Below are 18850 nucleotides of genomic sequence, written 5' to 3'. Positions count from 1 at the left end.
CACACGTACCCCCAAACGATCATAAGAGGAGCCAAAAACCTAATTCCACCGCCGCAACTTTCTGTATCCATGAGATCCCATCTTGGGGCCTGTTCCGGAGCTCCGCCGGAAGAGGGCCGTCATCACGGAGGGCTTCTACATCATCATAGCCTCTCCGATGAAGTGTGAGTAGTTTACCTCAGACCTTCGGGTCCATAGTTAGTAGCTAGATGGCTTATTCTCTCTCTCTTTGAATCTCAATACAAAGTTCTCCCCCTCTCTTGTGGAGATCTATTCGATGTAATCTTCTTTTTGCGGTGTGTTTGTTGCGACCTATGAATTGTGGGTTTCTGGGGATCAAGTCTATCTATGAATAATATTTGAATCTTCTCTGAATTCTTTTATGTATGATTGGTTATCTTTGCAAGTCTATTCGAATTATCCATTTGGTTTGGCCAACTATATTGGTAGTTCTTGCCATGGGAGAAGTGCTTAGCTTTGGGTTCGATCTTGCGGTGTCCTTACCCAGTGACAGAAGGGGCAGCAAGGCACGTATTGTATCGTTGCCATCGAGGATAACAAGATGGGGTTTATTTCATATTGCATGAATTTATCTCTCTACATCATGTCATCTTGCTTTAGGTGTTACTCTGTTTTTAACTTAATACTCTAGATGCATGCTGGATAGCGGTCGATGAGTGGAGTAATAGTAGTAGATGCAGAATCGTTTCGATCTACTTGTCACGGACGTGACGCCTATATACATGATCATGCCTAGATATTCTCATAACTATGCTCAATTCTGTCAATTGCTCAACAGTAATTTGTTCACCCACCGTAGAATACTTATGCTCTTGAGAGAAGCCACTAGTGAAACCTATGGCCCCCGGGTCTATTCTCATCATATCAATCTCCATTACTTTAATCTTGCTTTGCTTTTTTACTTTGCCTTTACTTTTTACTTTGCATCTTTATACCAAAAATACCAAAAACATTATATCTATCAGATCTCACTCTCGTAAGTGACCGTGAAGGGCTTGACAACCCCTAATCGCGTTGGTTGCGAGTAGCTATCGCTTTGTGCAGGTACGAGGGACTTGAGCGTGGGCTCCTACTGGATTGATACCTTGGTTCTCAAAAACTGAGGGAAATACTTATGCTACTCTGCTGCATCATCCCTTCCTCTTCGGGGAAAACCAACGCAAGCTCAAGACGTAGCACCCCCTAGGGCGCGCCCCCCTACGTGGGCCCCCTGGAGCTCCTCCGACCTCAACTCCAACTCTATATATTTGCTTTCTGGGATAAAAAAATCAAGGAGAAAGATTCATCGCGTTTTACGATACGGAGCCGCCGCCAAGCCCTAAAACCTCTCGGGAGGGCTGATCTGGAGTCCGTTCGGGGCTTCGGAGAGGGGAATCTGTCGCCATCGTCATCATCAACCATCCTCCATCACCAATTTCATGATGCTCACCACAGTGCGTGAGTAATTCCATCGTAGGCTTGCTGGACGGTGATGGGTTGGATGAGATTTATCATGTAATCGAGTTAGTTTTGTTAGGGTTTGATCCCTAGTATCCACTATGTTCTGAGATTGATGTTGCTATGACTTTGCGATGCTTAATGCTTGTCACTAGGGCCCGAGTGCCATGATTTCAGATCTGAACCTATTATGTTTTCATCAATTTATGAGAGTTCTTGATCCTATCTTGCAAGTCTATAGTCACCTATTATGTGTTATGATCCGTTAACCCCGAAGTGACAATAATTGGGATACTTACTGGTGATGACCGTAGTTTGAGGAGTTCATGTATTCGCTATGTGTTAATGCTTTGGTCCAGTACTCTATTAAAAGAAGGCCTTAATATCCCTTAGTTTCCGCTAGGACCCCACTGCCACAGGAGGGTAGGACAAAAGATGCCATGCAAGTTCTTTTTCATAAGCACGTATGACTATATTCGGAATACATGCCTACATTACATTGATGAATTGGAGCTAGTTCTGTGTCACCCTAGGTTATGACTGTTAGACATCCGGCATAATTCTCTATCACCGATCCATTGCCTATGAGCTTTCCATATATTATTCTTCGCTTATTTACTTTTCCGTTGCTATTTCTATCATCACTACAAAATACCAAAAACACTACTTTTGCTACTGTTACCTTTTGCTACCATTACCTCTACTATCATATTACTTTGCTACTAAACACTTTGCTGCAGATATTAAGTTTCCAGGTATGGTTGAATTGACAACTCAATTGCTAATACTTGAGAATATTCTTTGGCTCCCCTTGTGTCGAATCAATAAATTTGGCTTGAATACTCTACCCTCGAAAACTGTTGCGATCCCCTATACTTGTGGGTTATCAAGACTATTTTCTGGCGCCATTGCCGAGGAGCATAGCTCTATTCTTTGAGTCAGTAGGGATTTATATCTACTTATCATCATGAAGAACTTGAGAGATCCAAAAACCAAGATTTATCCCTCAACCACGATGGGAGGTAAGGAACTGCCATCTAGCTTTGCACTTGATTCACCTTCTGTTTTGAGTAAGCTTGCGACACCTAAACCTGCTTCTACTATTCATTCTGATATGTCGCATGTTATTGATGATGCCACTTCTGCTATGCATGATACTTATGATGAAACTACTAATATGCTTGGTACTACTGTGCCACTTGGTGAATTTCTTGATGAACAACTTGCTAGGGTTAGAGAGAATGAAAATATTGAATCTGATAATATTGATGAAAGTGATGATGAAGACTCTCCCTCTAATGAATATGAATCACCTGTTATTCCTGAGGGTTATGTTTTTGAAAAAGAAGCTGCTTTAGCTATTTTAGCTTGCAAAGATAGATACGAACTCAAGAGGTTATTAGCTAAATGGAAGTAGCAATCTCTTAATGCTAGAATGAAACCTGACCCTGCTTTTGCTACTTCACCTATCTGTGTTACTGATAAGGATTATGAATTCTCTGTTGATCCTAATATAATTACTTTGGTTGAATCTGATCCTTTTCATGGCTGTGAATCTGAAACTGTTGTGGCACATCTTACTAAATTAAATGATATAGCCACCCTGTTCACTAATGATGAGAGAACTCGTTACTTTTATATCCTTAAAATATTTCCGTTCTCATTAAAGGGTGATGCTAAGATATGGTTTAATTCTCTTGATCCTGGTTGTGTGTGTAGTCCCCAGGATATGAGCTATTACTTCTCTACTAAATATTTCCCTGCTCATAAGAAACAAGCTGCCTTAAGGGATATATATAATTTTGTGCAAATTGAAGAAGAGAGTCTCCCAGAAGCTTGGGGGAGGCTTCTCAAGTTACTTAATGCTTTGCCTGATCATCCTCTTAAGAAAAATGAAATACTTGATATCTTTTATAATGGACTAACCGATGCTTCCAGAGATTACCTGGATAGTTGTGCTCGTTCTATTTTCAGGGAAAGAACACCGGATGAAGCTGAAATTCTATTGAATAATATGTTGACAAATGAAAATAATTGGACACTTCCTGAGCCTATTCCTAAACCAACTCCGAAGAAGAGAGGTGTTTTATTTCTCAGTCCTGAAGATATGCAAGAGCCAAAGAAATCTATGAAATAAAAAGGTATTAAAGCTGAAGATGTTAAGAATTTACCTCCTATTGAAGAAATACACGGTCTTATTTTACCGCCTGTTGAAGAAACATATGATCTCAATCCATTACCTATTGAAGAAGTACATGGTCTTGATAACCCGACACAGGTAGTAAAGGTAAATTCTCTCTATAGATATGATAAAGCTGAAATCCCTCTTACTAAGTTTGCTAGCCCATGCTTAGATGAGTTTGATAAATTTATGGTTAAGCAAGAAGACTTCAATGCTTATTTTGGTAGACAATTGAAATACAATTCAAATATGCTTGAACACTTGGGTGATTATATGGCTAATGTCAAAGGTGAACTTAAACTTATTAGTAAACATGCTTCTATGGTTACCACTCAAGTAGAACAAGTACTTAAGGCTCAAAATGATTTACTCAATGAATTGAATAGTAAGAATAATGATAATGCTATTAGAGTTATGACTAGAGGTGGTAAAATGACTCATGAACCTTTGTATCCTGAAGGCCATCCTAAAAGGATTGAGCAAGATTCTCAGAGAAATAATATAGATGCACCTAGTTCTTCTAAAAAGAAGAAAAAGAAAAATGATAGGACTTTGCATGCTTCTAGTGAACCTATTGTTGATACACCTGAGAATCCAAATGATATTTCTATTTCTGATGCTGAAACACAATCTGGTAATGAACCTGAAACTAGTGATAATGTTAATGATAATGTTCATGTTGATGCTCAACCTAGTAATGATAATGGTATAGAAATTGAACCTGATGTTGATCTTGATAACCCACAATCAAAGAATCAACGTTATGATAAGAAATACTTTGTTGCTAGGAAACACGGAAAGGAAAGAGAGCCTTGGGTTCAAAAACCCATGCCTTTTCCTCCCAAACCATCCAAGAAAAAGGATGATGAGGATTTTGAGCGCTTTGCTGAAATGACTAGACCTATCTTCTTGCGTATGCGATTAACTGATATGCTTAAAATGAATCCTTATGCTAAGTATATGAAAGAAATTGTTACAAATAAGAGAAAGATATCGAAAGCTGAAATTTCCACCATGCTTGCTAATTATACTTTTAAGGGTGGAATACCAAAGAAACTTGGAGATCCAGGAGTACCAACTATACCATGCTCCATTAAAAGAAACTATGTTAAAACTGCTTTATGTGATCTTGGAGCCGGTGTTAGTGTTATGCCTCTCTCTTTATATCGTAGACTTGATTTGAATAAGTTGACACCTACTGAAATATCTTTGCAAACGGCTGATAAATCAACTGCTATACTTGTCGGTATTTGTGAGGATGTGCCTGTTGTAGTTGCAAATGTTACTATTTTAACAGACTTTGTTATTCTTGATATTCCCGATGATGATATTGTGTCTATTATTCTTGGAAGACCCTTTTTGAATACTGCAGGAGCTGTTATTGATTGCACTAAAGGCAATGTCACTTTTCATGTTAATGGTAATGAGCATATGGTACACTTTCCGAGGAAACAACCTCAAGTTCATAGTATCAACTCTATTGGCAAAATTCCATCGATTATATTTGGAGGTTTTGAATTTCCTCTTCCTACTGTCAAGAAGAAATATGATATTCTTATTATTGGGGATGTGCATATCCCCGTTGAGGTAACATAGTGTTATTCGAAATTTCTCCAGTTCCATGTTATTCGGAATGAGTTCGTTAACAAGACTTGATCAACCTTGTTAGTGGATTCCTTTTGATAAGCATGAGATGGATGAAACTAGAAGGCACAACCTTTTGTACCCTCCTTTTACTTTTTGTTATTTATATTAAATAAAATAAAATTAGCATTTTCTGTCTGTTATCTGAATTATCCGTGCAATATAAAAATACCCTAAAAATAAAAGTTCTCCAAATGCCCTGAAATTTAAATATGATTTTTTCTGGAATATTTGAGAATATTTGGCACTAAGAACACATCAGGGGGGCATCCACCTGGCCACGAGGGTGGAGGGCGCGCCCTACCCCCTGGGCGCGCCACCTGCCTCGTGGGCCCACGATGGCCCTCCTCCACTTATTCCTGCACCACACACTTCTTCTTCCTCCCACAAACACGAATATCCAGCTCAAGCACGAGTTCTAGCTCATTTTGCTGCCATTTTCGATCTCCTTGCTCAAAGCACCTCTCACAAAACTGCTTGGGGAGATCGTTCCTTGGTATGTGACTCCTCCATTGGTCCAATTAGTTTTTGTTCTAGTGCTTTATTCATTGCAAATTTGTGCTACCTAGGTGACCCTATTCTTGAGCTTGCATGTCAAATTTATATGGTTCCATGTAGTTCTAATGCATGATATAGGCTCTAGGCACTTGTAGGAGCTGTTGCTATCAATTCTGTTGAGCTTGGCTCACTTTTATTTGAAGTTACTAAAAATTTCAGAATTTTTTCAGAAAATAATCAAGAGATTTTTGAGGGGCCCATCAAGCCGAAGCTCGAAGGAAAAGCAAAATTAAAAAGCAGAGAAGCTCAAGTATAATCTGTCTCGCACCGCGGAGGTTAGGCCGTGTGAATGGCCTTCCGATGATTTCTCGAGAGCAACCGGGATTTATGATAATTTTTATGAATTGGCTGAAAATGCAGGCCTCACCGCCTTCCTCCATGACCAACGCGCACAGTATCTCTTACTCACCAATATCTTTGCGCAAAACTTTCATTTCCATGCTAGGAGCTCACCACCTACGGTGGAATTTTATTTATATGATGAGTATAAGGAGATGTCACTTTATGATTTTTGTCGGGTTTGTTTGATCCCTTTCGAGGGCACAATAGAGGAACCACATCGCGGCGATGTGGATGGGTTTATTGATACCATCACTGTAGGGGAAACGAGGAAGGTTTCCGATGCACGAATCAGTAGTATACATTTTCCTGTCTTACGCTACTTTGCAATATTCGCTAGTCGTTGCTTAATTGGTCGCAGAAACTGTGGAAATCTTAGTGTTCCTGATATTATTATTTTGTTCCACGGTTTATTCTCTGATAACTCTGTTAGTATGGGCGGTATTATTGCTAAACGGTTAAGTCTGAACCGTACAAAGGGCCCCATCTTTGGAGGCATCTACGCTTCACGTCTAGCTGCACATTTTAACATATCTATTAGGCATTATGAGAAGGAAGAAAAATTGCTGCCCACTGTTTATTTAGATTATAAGAGTATGGTGGCACACGATTTTATTGTTAAGAATAGGGAAGGGGAGCTTAAATACAAATTGTTCTTTCATAAACATCATCCTGAGACTATTACCCTGCCTGCTCCTTCCTTGTTTGATTTATCTGGAGGTCAGTACCTTGTTCCATTAGAGGCTATTCACGCCTACCGGAACCCTACATCAGCCACAGAGCCAGAACCGGAACCACAAGTTGATCCTCCACGACAGTTTAATTACCATTGGGATCCGGAAATGATTGCCAACCAGTGGCAGTCAGAGTCTTCTTCTTCTCAGTATGACCCCAACTATTACTATGGATATCCGCCAGGCCAGCCGTGGCCATAGACCAACTTAGGCCAAAAGCCTAAGCTTGGGGGAGTACGTATTTCCCACCGACATTATATTCATGTTCATACACTCATTGCTAGATGTCGGTGCTCATACTTTTTCATTGTATCATCCATGCTAGTTTATTTATTTTTTACGCTTTCTTCTTGTGTGCTTAATAAACCTTAAGAAAAACCAAAAAAATTAGTTGTAGCTTTTAATTAGTTTACTTTCCATGCTTGTAGTAGTAATTAAAAAGAAAACCCAAAAAGATTTCCTGTTCTTCTTTTGCTTGTTGGGAGCTTTCCCGTGTAAATAGTTTTATTTCTTTTCTTTTCTTTGGGGGTCGATAGGAGAAGACCATAATTAAATTGTTGAAGTGGCTCTTATATGCATTATTTTTGATCTGACAAAAGAGCCCATATTGCCTTGTCTTCTCCTGTTTATTGAATGCTTGCAGATTCCAGCTTAGTCCAATGCACGTGCACTGTTATTATTATTCACATCATTCGGTCGTGCAAGTGAAAGGCAATTATGATGATATATGATGGACTAACTGAGATGAGAAAAGTTGGTATGAACTCGACCTCTCTTGTTTTTGTAAATATGATTAGTTCATCGTTCCTGATTCAGCCTATTATAAATAAACATGTTTGCAATGAAAACTAGAGATCATAGTTTCTTGTGCCATGCTTGATTAGCTAGGAGCTTATAATGGTTTACCTTGCATGCCAACGTGCTATTAAAATGGTTGTGATGTGGTATGATAGGGTGGTATCCTCCTCTGAATGATTTAAGTGACTTGACTTGGCGCATGTTCACGCATGTTGTTGAAACAAAATCATAGCCTTCACGATATTTATGTTCATGGTGGATTCTATCCTACTCATGCTTGCATTTGATGTTGATTAATTTTAATGCATGTTCATGACTGTTGTCGCTCTCTAGCTGGTCGCTTCCCAGTCTTTTGCTAGCCTTCACCTGTACTAAGCGGGAATACTGCTTGTGCATCCAACTCCATAAACCCCAAAGTTATTCCATATGAGTCCATCTACCTACCTATATACGGTATCTACCTGCCATTCCAAGTAAATTTGTATGTGCCAAACTATAAACCTTCAAATAATTATCCTGTTTTGTATGCTCGAATAGCTCATGTATCAACTAGGGCTATCCATATCTTCCATGTTAGGCGGGTTATTCTCAAGAGGAGTGGACTCCGCCCCTCACTCACGAGAAAATGGCTGGTCACCGGGATGCCAAGTCCCATGCTTTATGCAAACTAAATCAAAATAATTGCAAACAAAACTCCCCCTGGGACTCTTGTTAGTTGGAGGCACTCGTTGTTTCGAGCAAGCCATGGATTGATGCTTGTTGGTGGAGGGGGGGTATAAACTTTACCATTCTGTTTGGGAACCGCCTATAATGTGTGTAGCATGGAAGATATCGTCATCTCTTGGTTGTTATGTTGACAATGAAAGTATACCGCTCAAAATATTATTCACCTCTATTTCAAAACCGAGCTCTGGCACCTCTAGAAATCCCTGCTTCCCTCTACGAAGGGCCTATCTATTTACTTTCATGTTGAGTCATCATCCTCTTATTAAAAAGCACCAGTTGGAGAGCACCGCTGTCATTTGCATTCATTACTATTAGTTTATATTGAGTATGACTTGACTGGATCTCTTTTACCATGAATTACAATGTCTAGTCAATCCTTGATCTTTAAAGGTGCTCTGCATTTATGTTTTGCGGTCTCAGAAAGGACTAGCGAGATACCATCTTGTTATATCATATTATGATTGTTTTGAGAAAGTGTTGTCATCCGAGATTTATTATTATTGCTCGCTAGTTGATTATGCCATTGACATGAGTAAACATGAGACCTATGCGTTATTGTGAATATGGTTAGTTCATAATCTTTGCTGAAAACTTGAATGCCGGCTTTACATATTTACAACAACAAGAGCAAACAGAGTTTGTAAAAGTTTTTCTTTGTCACTTTCAGTTTGTCAACTGAATTGCTTGAGGACAAGCAAAGGTTTAAGCTTGGGGGAGTTGATACGTCTCCGTCGTATCTATTTTTCCAAAAACTTTTGCCCTTGTTTTGGACTCTAACTTGCATGATTTGAATGGAACTAACCCGGACTGACGCTGTTTTCAGCAGAATTGCCATGGTGTTATTTATGTGCAGAAACAAAAATTCTCGGAATGACCTAAAACTTCATGGAACGTCTATTCAGAAATAATAATAAATCTTTGCAAAAGATGAAGACCAGGGGGCCCACACCCTAGCCACGAGGGTGGGGGGCGCGCCCCCTACCTCATGGGCCCCCTGGAGCTCCTCCGACCTCAACTCCAACTCTATATATTTACTTTCAGGGAGAAAAAATCAAGGAAAAAGATTCATCGTGTTTTACGATACGGAGCCGCCTCCAAGCCTTAAAACCTCTCGGGAGGGCTGATCTGGAGTCCGTTCGGGGCTCCAGAGAGGGGAATCTGTCGCCATCGTCATCATCAACCATCCTCCATCACCAATTTCATGATGCTCACCGCCGTTCATGAGTAATTCCATCGTAGGCTTGCTGGACGGTGATGGGTTGGATGAGATTTATCATGTAATCGAGTTAGTTTTGTTAGGGTTTGATCCCTAGTATCCACTATGTTCTGAGATTGATGTTGCTATGACTTTGCTATGCTTAATGCTTGTCACTAGGGCCCGAGTGCCATGATTTCAGATCTGAACCTATTATGTTTTCATCAATATATGAGAGTTCTTGATCCTATCTTGCAAGTCTATAGTCACCTATTATGTGTTATGATCCGTTAACCCCGAAGTGATAATAATCGGGATACTTACCGGTGATGACCGTAGTTTGAGGAGTTCATGTATTCGCTATGTGTAATGCTTTGGTCCGGTACTCTATTAAAAGGAGGCCTTAATATCCCTTAGTTTTCGCTAGAACCCCGCTGCCACGGGAGGGTAGGACAAAAGATTTCATGCAAGTTCTTTTCCATAAGCACGTATGACTATATTCGGAATACTTGCCTACATTGCATTGGATAATTGGAGCTAGTTCTGTGTTACCCTAGGTTATGACTGTTACATGATGAACCGCATCCGGCATAATTCTCTATGACCGATCCATTGCCTACGAGCTTTCCATATATTATTCTTCGCTTATTTACTTTTCCGTTGCTATTGCTATCATCACTACGAAATACCAAAAACACTACTTTTTCTACTGTTACCTTTTGCTACCGTTACCTCTACTATCATATTACTTTGCTACTAAACACTTTGCTGCAGATATTAAGTTTCTAGGTGTGGTTGAATTGACAACTCAACTGCTAATACTTGAGAATATTCTTTGGCTCCCCTTGTGCCGAATCAATAAATTTGGGTTGAATACTCTACCCTCGAAAACTGTTGCGATCCCCTATACTTTTGGGTTATCAGCTGCGCATGGGGTTGCGGCACGCGTGGACGAGGTGGTCGCGAGCTAAGAAGCGAAAGCAGAGGGGACGGGAGCGAATGCGGGGAGGGAAGGCTAGGTTTGCATGCTTAAAAAGGGCAAGAGGGCTCTTGCGGGCAGAGGGCTTGGGAGCGGAGCGGTAATGGCGAGTCTGCAGCTTTTGGGGCGAGAGGAACACGTCACGGTAGGAGGGCACAGAGGCTGAGGCCACGGCGGTGGGACTAGGCTCGGTAACCGTGAGCGGCGCTGCAGGTGAGAGCGGCGAGCTCTTGAGAGCGGTGGAAGTAGGCGGGACGTAGGCTGTACCGTGCTGCTCGCATGGGTTCACGGCATGCATAACGTGGACCAGCGAAGCAGGGAGGGGTGGCGTATGCGCTGAGTCTATGGAGGAGGGGTTGGGAGTTAGGTATGCATTAACTGCGGATGGAGATGGGGTACGGGCCGAGGGGGAAAGGTGAGGTGGAGTGGTGGCGCGAACAGGGGAAGGCGAGCGAGAGAGATGATCGGTCCTGTCCGCGCCGTTCGCCAGTGATAGCGAGATAGCCGAGGTGTCTGGAGCATGGTGCACAATGTCTCAGGGGAGGTTAAATAAGTTTAAAAGAAAGGAGGCTGGGAGAGGTGGTGGCAGGATGGGAGGTTTGCCAAGCAGAGAGCCAAGCTGTCTATCGCAGGCATCCCGAGAAGGAGCAGCGAGCGGGACCGTGGCTGCCAAGTTAGCTGGTTGGAGAGATTTAAAAATTGGAAGGGAAGCTGACTTGGCATCCTGAAGCGATTTGGAGAGGACGAACGTGATACCAGGAGTGTTAAGCGGCGACCGTTGGACTATCGAATTCAAAACGTCCGCAGACGAGACGAGCGCAAGGAAAAAATTATCCTGGTAGAGCAGGACGACGAAGCTAGATCTACCCGAGAAAAAATGATTCAGGGCCAACTTAACTAGACAAGCACTTGGTTTAGCTACTGCTGGAATTTGACTGATCCAAAGTAAAGAGTGGCGATTAGGGTCAGGTGGTGCATTGGCGGGGGGAACAACACCTACATTGTAACTACGCAGGATGAGGGAATGAAACTTGAACCCATGAGAAATGGACGAACCTGAACTGCATGCCAGAGACGAGCAATCCTCAGCTCGAAGTTGCAGGCGCACCCCCCCCCCCCCCCCGAGAGACGACGACGGAGAAGGCGGGGCAAGCGCGGCCGGCTTGAGGAGCGAGAAGCGGACATCAACCCCGGGCCTCCTTAGGTCGCCGAACAAGACGACAAGGTCGGCGACCCCTCTGTTGGCGACGAAGAAGGAGAACTCGTCTTCGTCGACCTTGGTGGAGTGGAACTGGCTCGGGTTGCCGCCAAACAGGCAGTGAAGGATGAGACCACAAAGCACTGGAGTGATAGGTAGGTGGAATTGGAAGAAAGTTGCCGTAAGCTGGCAGCAAGGCGGCGATGGAGCCGCAGGGGCAGTGACAAACGATTTGAGCCTGGCCCAAGCAGCGGTTTCAAATTTGAGGCCAGTTGAGTGGTGAAGAAAGAGCATGTCCGACAAGGAGCGACATGACTGGAGGTCGCTTGAGCCCGAGAGCGAGGTGGAGGACGCCTGGAAGGGAAGGAAACACATCGAGAAGAGCCGGTGGTGAAAAGGTTTAAGGTTAAGGATCGTTTGCACGAGAGCAGCATGCGGGACTGAGAACATGAAAGTTTGGTCATGGAGCAAACGAACATTGAAGCACCGAGCTACTCCACCGATGACTGCCTGAAGGAGTGCACCGGCGAGCAGCTCATCGAAGCAGAGCTTAGAGGAAGAGATGCAGAGGCAGATGAAGTGGGCGGAGGGAGCAAAGGCGGAGTCCGGCAGGATAGATGGTTGAAGGCCGTCCCCATCTCCGAGGCCAAGGAAGAGGCGGAGGGAGGCCTGAGCCAGGCGGACGTAGCGGGGGGAGGCGGCCGACGGTGGTGGCCCAGGGGCGGCGGAGGTGGGAGATGGGAGAGGAGAGCGCATTTCTCGCTTTTTGTTTTGTTTTCTTTCTTTGTTACACTTTGATTTTCTTTTATTTTCTTTCTTGGTTTTCTTCGGGTTTCATTGTTTTTCTTTTGTTTTTTATTTTTCTCAGGGATTTTGTTTCAATATATTGTCTACGTTTTGTGTGGACATTTTTAGAGCACAAGTGAAATATTTTTATGATACACATTGGACATTTTTTAAATACAAGTCATACGTTTTTGAAAATATATGTTTCAAATATTTTTTTGAATACATGGTAACATTTTTCAAAATACATCATGTACATTTTCTATGGCAATAAATATTTCTCTAACTTGTGCAAACTTTTTTTTTGCATTGTATAAACATTTTTGAAGATTTCACGGACATTTTTTGGAACACATGATTATTTTCTTAAAATCTCTTGTACATTTTTCTAATTTTAAATAACTTTTTGTTCAACCTACGCAGGCATTTTTTCCATATTGTATTTATCATTTTTTCTATGTCACAAATATTTTATTTGAAATGCGGTAATATTTGCTGAAAATGCCATGTACATTTTCTTAAGTGATACCAAACATTTTTTTATTATGCAACAATATTTTTAATAATGTCTGCATTTTTTATTAATTTGCATGCATTTTTTGAAACATGGGAACTTTTTTTATTGCAATGAACTTTTTTTTAAAGTTAGCGACACTTTATTAAAACAGTGCTAAGTATTTTATACTAGTTATCATTTTTTTTAAATTCCTGGTTTGAAATTTTTGTTAGTGTTTGAAATATATGCACTTGAAATATAATTAATAAAACTTAAAAAATTAACTGGCATCAGTCTGACGAGCCTCTTCCTACCGCGCGATGGCAGGCCTCGCACTTAGCGGCACATAGCCGCGCCCGATCAGTCCTCCATTTTTGTTTTTCTTGGACATACGACGTGTGGGACCAATATTTTCTAAGTTTAGGGACTTTTTTATGGGGGTTCCATGTAATTAAATAAACTCTAAGGTGGTTTTCTGCAAGAAGAAAACTCAAGCACGGCATACATGAATCATACGTGAGACATATCGTACATGAATCATACGTGAGACACACCGCAGGACCGGTTCTCCATGTTTGAGGACCGTATTGAGATGATATTCTCATGTTCTGAGACTCTATTGAAGCCGTTTCTACGTTTGGGAACTCAGAAACTGCTTCTGCGGCACGCTCTCCATCCAACCCGACGGCCGCTCACACCGTTCGTAAATAAAGAGTCTCAGCGAAGAGACCCGTTTATTTCTGGCTGGCCCAATGGGACGGCAGCCCGGCCCAGTCCAATCCATATGTACACATCCGGCGGCACGAACCGACCGATTCACATTTCACATTTCACAGCTCGGCGACGGCGTGCTGGTCCACGAAGCGGAGCAGCGCGAGCCCGGCGGCCCACACGTCGTCCTCCGCCACGTGCTCCTCCGGCGAGTGGCTCACCCCGCCGCGGCACCGCACGAACAGCATCCCCACCCGCGTCAGCCGCGCCATCGCCATCGCGTCGTGCCCCGCGCCGCTCATCAGCACCGGCGTCGCCGCCGTCGACTCCCCGGCTCCCACCGCACGGCCGTGGCCGTGGCCGCCGGGCGCCATCGCCGACACGGCCGACCGCGTCGCGCGCTTCAGCTGGACCGTCAGCTCCGGGTCGCACGGCGTGGCCGCCGCCGAGTGCTGCAAACAATATACGGTTCAGTTCTGCTCAGCTCAACTCAAAAGAAAGCGTGCAGCTCTCTGCTCAGCTGCAAACATGATAAAGCACAGCTTAAATGCTTCAGTAGTCAGGTACAGTCCCCCTACCTTGTGCTCGACGGCGCAGTCGACCAGCCGGTGGTCGCACCGCTGCATGACGATCCGCGAGAAGCTCGCCACGATCGTCTCCCGCACCAGGTCGTCCATGGCCCGTATGTCCACCGTGAAATTCACCTGGTGATCGCGTCGACACGTGAGGCGACTCGATCGATGTTGGACAATGACAAGTTGGTCATGACAGTGATAAATGCTTACCTGCCCTGGAATGACATTGCTGGCGCTGGGCCACGTGAGCAGCTCGCCGACGGTGCAGACGAGGCCGGCGAGGGACTCCTCGGTGAAGCAGCCGCACTCCTCGTCGTAGGTCAGGAACCTGCTCGGGTCTTTGCACAGGCCCTCCAGTGTCACCACCAGCTCTGCAGCTGCAACCATCGGATCACGGCGCAATTTCATTGGAACCGTCCCAGCATGCCCTTGGGAACCGTCTACTATTACCTAATGAAACAGCCAACAAATTCTAAGCATTTCCAACTTTGGAAGCAAAAGCCAAAGAGCTAGGGGTCGATTTGGGCCACTGGTTGCTGTAGGAATCTGAGACTGGGAAACCTATAAGCTTTCAGTTCAGAGCACCGGCCATACAAAAATCAAGCAGAGAGCAGAAGGCCTGAATAATCAGTATCAATGTCAAGCAGAGCAACATTGGCGATGGCGATACCCGTGCCTCCAGTACCGTTCACTAGGAGTAATTCTTAATCTGATAAATATAGCACACATCGTACCATCGTAGCGAACTAGCAAGGGCTCTGTTAGTTAAATGCTTCATGTTGACTGCCTACATTCTTTGCTGAAACATAAAAGAATGACCGCTGACCCGGTAACTTAGTTGATTATTTTGCAAAAGCTGGTCTTTAGATAGTGACATAGTGTGCAATACTACTTCGTCATATTTTAGTTTAGTTTCATTTGGTTATGTTTTGGTCTTAAGATAGTGTTGATGTTTACTTTCGAGCGAAACAAAAATAGCAGAGAACTTGAATGCACCTTCAATCGCGTCTGCCCTGCGATTCCTTTTACGACTCCAAGGGGATAGCGGAGGGCTTCCAGGACAGGCCCTTGTTCCAAGTGAACCTGCCATACATAAACAGATAAACATAGGCTCTAAGTACTGAACTTCTTAATGTGAGTGTGCGACTACATGAAAGCGATATGCAAATCCTATATACCTCAACATAGCTCCCCACGGACTCTGGGCTGTACTTGACTTGACCAAGAGCATCAGCGCTAGCCTCGAAGGAGTTCAGCCCAAGAACTTCTTGAACTGTAGTGCCACTGGAGAAGTTGAATGCAACATATAGACTGCATCAGCAAACCGTTTTCAAAATGTAGTCCGGTTGGTTTATGCAAAAAGGGCAACCTCTTGTCAGATACTTGCAAAATTGATTCAGGTAGAATACCAGCTACAGCGGCGCTTCCCAGAAATGTTGTCTGAAATCTAACACCCTCCTCGTCGCTGAATGCAATCACCTGAAAATGAGAACCATGCTCTGTCATGTCTATATTCAGACCTTCCTAGGGCTAATGGGCAGGGATTTCAGTGAGCAATAGTAAATCAATTGGCACTTTAGCAGTGATGCATATCGAAAGTTAAATGCAGGTTGTGATCTATAGACAATGCAATAACATATGTCATGATAAGTCAAAACACATACATCTAATAGGTTGTGAATCCTGAATATCAAGACAGCTAGAGTAATGAAAGCCAAGCCATTAGCCATGTACACGTACACCAGTACACCGTACACGTCCTCGTCGAGATTAGCATGGAAAGGGACAAACGTTTAGAGAAACACTATAAAACTAGATTCCTTCTGGCCTACATCTTTCTTTGTAGCTTGTCTGGTTATCTGAATAAAATAGCAGCAGGCCTCATGCCTGCTTATCTTAATCAGCACCACAAAAGTTAGATCTGAAACAATTAGGCAATAGACACTGCTAAAAGTTAAAACTTTGCTGATGGATTATGCTGACTGGAAGCAACTAGTGAACAATAAATATTAAAGCACTCTGAAGTAGTGAAATTAAATACAGAAGACAAGGACAAGTTCAGTGCAGATTGGTGTCGTATTTGTGCGACGCATGTGACTCGTCATCCACCTGTGCGCAATAAGATAATGGCTCGTGTAACCAGCTCACTGATTGCAGTGAGACAAGCACACTATGCTGATAACATAGTAACAGCAATATTAAACTGGGAACACAAGAAAATTTTATAACCTCTACTGGTCTAGTGAGCCTTTGAAGTTTTCCGGTGACTCTCAAGACCTTCAGAGCAGAGATTGCGCATATAATACCCAAAGCTCCATCATACATGCCAGCATCAATGACAGTATCCTGTTTTTTATTTCAAATACAAGGCATCTTAAGTCAGTGATCGCTCTTTGATTACTAAAAGAATTTCAGCAGGAAACACGTAGTTGATAGTTCTCACCATATGGGATCCAATCAATAGAGCCTTATCTGTCGAATTGGAGGGCTCAAATCGACCATGAATGTTACCCATTTGATCAACCCACCTTTAGAAAGTAGCATAAATACGTCAGTCCAGTCGAAAGCGTGAGAAAATGACTGCAAGTGCAAACAGACATACGTCGTAAGTCCGGCATCTTTCATCCAGCTGATAATGACATCAGTGGCTCTGAAGGAAGCAGGACTCAGGAATGTCCTTTCGAGGAATCCTTCGCCATCAGATATCTGAATCATGCAATCAACACGGTGTTAGAGTTACGTGCCTCCTGCTTTGCTGAACTGCTATGGTGCCAAACAGCAAGACAAAAGATACAGCACACATCTTGGAAACCAGAAATTGCTCATGCTGGATATTATAATCCGGCTACAAAAGGTGAAATTTGAGCAACCTTGATTGCTTCAGGTTATCTCCCCCCAAAACAGGGCATGTAGTATAAGATCATATGGAATGACTAGGAAGCACAATCGAACAAAAAGATGGAAACGTGAGAAAGTAAAGGTCGCGTCAACACCTAACTAATTGATTGCTAAAAAAGTGCATAACCAGTGTTATTAATTGAACTAGTTTTGGTAGTTTTGTGTATGAGATGGTCTCCAGTGCGAAGAGAAGTCATCTTGCTTAGAAAATGACTTGTGCAATGCGCACAGTTTACCGCCGTTGCGTACTGCAGAGTCTTGTGCTAAAAGAAGTCATGTGCAACATGCGCAGTTTATGGATGTTGTGTACTGCACAATCTTCTGCTAAGAGAAGTCGTGTTTCTTAGAAAATGGCATATGCAATATGCAGAGTTCATCGCTGTTGCGTTCTGCACAATCTCTGAATTCAGGAACGGTTGATATAACCGAAAGCAAGGAAGCCCAGATGTTCTTCTGTGTATCTGTAGGAGCTTAATTAGGAGGAGATAACGAGTAGTGGTTGAAGATCATAGAACAGTCAGAGTGCAGTAATAATCAATCAAACAAGATTCCCACATCTGGAGATAGAAAAGTGGATCAAGAAACTCTGAATATCTGGAGCTGGCAAAGCGGATGAGGAACTGTGAATATTCCCAACCCAAGACCAAGAGCCGGCGGCATAGTGGGTGGACAGAGAGAGAATCTGACCTTGCCGAGTTCCTTGAGCCTGAGCACCGTCTCGTCCCTGAGAATCTCCCTGTACAGGCCGTCTCCTCCAAGCTCCAGCTCCAGCCCATCTGACCAATTCGTCAACAACCATCATCGGTGAGAACAAACGATCGGTACCGGAGACACGAAGCAGCCCGACAGCAGCGAAATGGATCACGCACCGGAGACCGGGGTCGAGGCGAGGCTGGCCGGGACGACGGAGAGGAGGAGGATGAGGAGCACGGAGGTGGAGGAGGAGGAGGGAGCCATGATGAGCCGCCCGCCCTGACCGCTGGTGCGTGTGTGGCCTCTGTGGGTTGGGGTTGGGGTGGCTTGGCGGCTCGTCCCTTTCCTCCCACAGCACAGGGGGTGTGGCTACTGGCGCGAGGCCCCCGCCTTTGTAGCCCCGCCGCTCGGGCTCTCGTTGCCTCGTGGCATCGATCGATCCAGGCCGTGGGGTCTCGCCTCCGCGCTGCACCGCACTGCATGCACGCTCTGCTTCCTGCTTCCACGAAACGAAACGGGAAAGCGGGCGCTCCCTTTGTGTTGGTTTCCGGGGAAAAGCAGAGCGGAGGAGGCTGGAATGAACCAGCGGCGGGCGGAACGACCTGCCGTCTCGCAACACGACTCCAGCGGACCACGGGTTTTCCGTCCAAGCGGGCGATCCTCCTGGATCCACCGCCCCCACCACACCGTCTCTGCGTCGTCAGATCGGGCGATTGGCCGCTCGCATAGGCAGATTCAGGGCAGGCGCATCTGATCTACAGCGTGACTGCACCTGCATGGTGCATGCACGGACGGGACAAATCGGGAAAGCGACGGGCCAGTCGGCCGCTAGCCATAGCTAATCTTTTGGCAGGGAAAAATGATCCGGGATGGATAAAAG

The 18850-nt window shown here is 44.0% G+C and overlaps 1 protein-coding gene across 1 annotated transcript; it reads right to left on the bottom strand.

Annotated features, from left to right (window-relative positions):
• Window positions 1-13797: 13797 nt before the first annotated feature.
• LOC125518830 (probable allantoate deiminase) lies at window positions 13798-18483 on the bottom strand. The gene is made up of 11 exons (XM_048683700.1): window positions 18147-18483; window positions 17965-18053; window positions 16982-17085; window positions 16823-16907; window positions 16609-16725; window positions 15749-15858; window positions 15558-15663; window positions 15376-15462; window positions 14590-14829; window positions 14383-14508; window positions 13798-14256 (listed from the first exon to the last, which is right to left on the bottom strand). The coding sequence occupies exons 1-11, from the start codon at window positions 18232-18234 to the stop codon at window positions 13924-13926; spliced, it is 1485 nt and encodes a 494-aa protein (XP_048539657.1). The 5' UTR covers window positions 18235-18483; the 3' UTR covers window positions 13798-13923.
• Between the last annotated feature and the right edge of the window lie 367 nt (window positions 18484-18850).

The sequence above is a fragment of the Triticum urartu genome, chromosome 7, assembly GCF_003073215.2.
Source record: "Triticum urartu cultivar G1812 chromosome 7, Tu2.1, whole genome shotgun sequence".
Taxonomy (NCBI): domain Eukaryota; kingdom Viridiplantae; phylum Streptophyta; class Magnoliopsida; order Poales; family Poaceae; genus Triticum; species Triticum urartu.
The sequence above is the reverse complement of the archived record's forward strand: the minus strand, read 5'-3'. Positions and strand labels throughout refer to the sequence as shown.

Bases quoted from the DNA above. Each gene is read 5' to 3' on its own strand.
- LOC125518830 (XM_048683700.1), bottom strand. From the start codon at position 18,234: ATGGCTCCCTCCTCCTCCTCCACCTCCGTGCTCCTCATCCTCCTCCTC. The intron at 15,664-15,748 runs GTTGCCCTTTTT...CAACTTCTCCAG, and splicing joins TTGCAAGTATCTGACAAGAG to TGGCACTACAGTTCAAGAAG. The intron at 14,257-14,382 runs GTAGGGGGACTG...TATTGTTTGCAG, and splicing joins ACTGCGCCGTCGAGCACAAG to CACTCGGCGGCGGCCACGCC.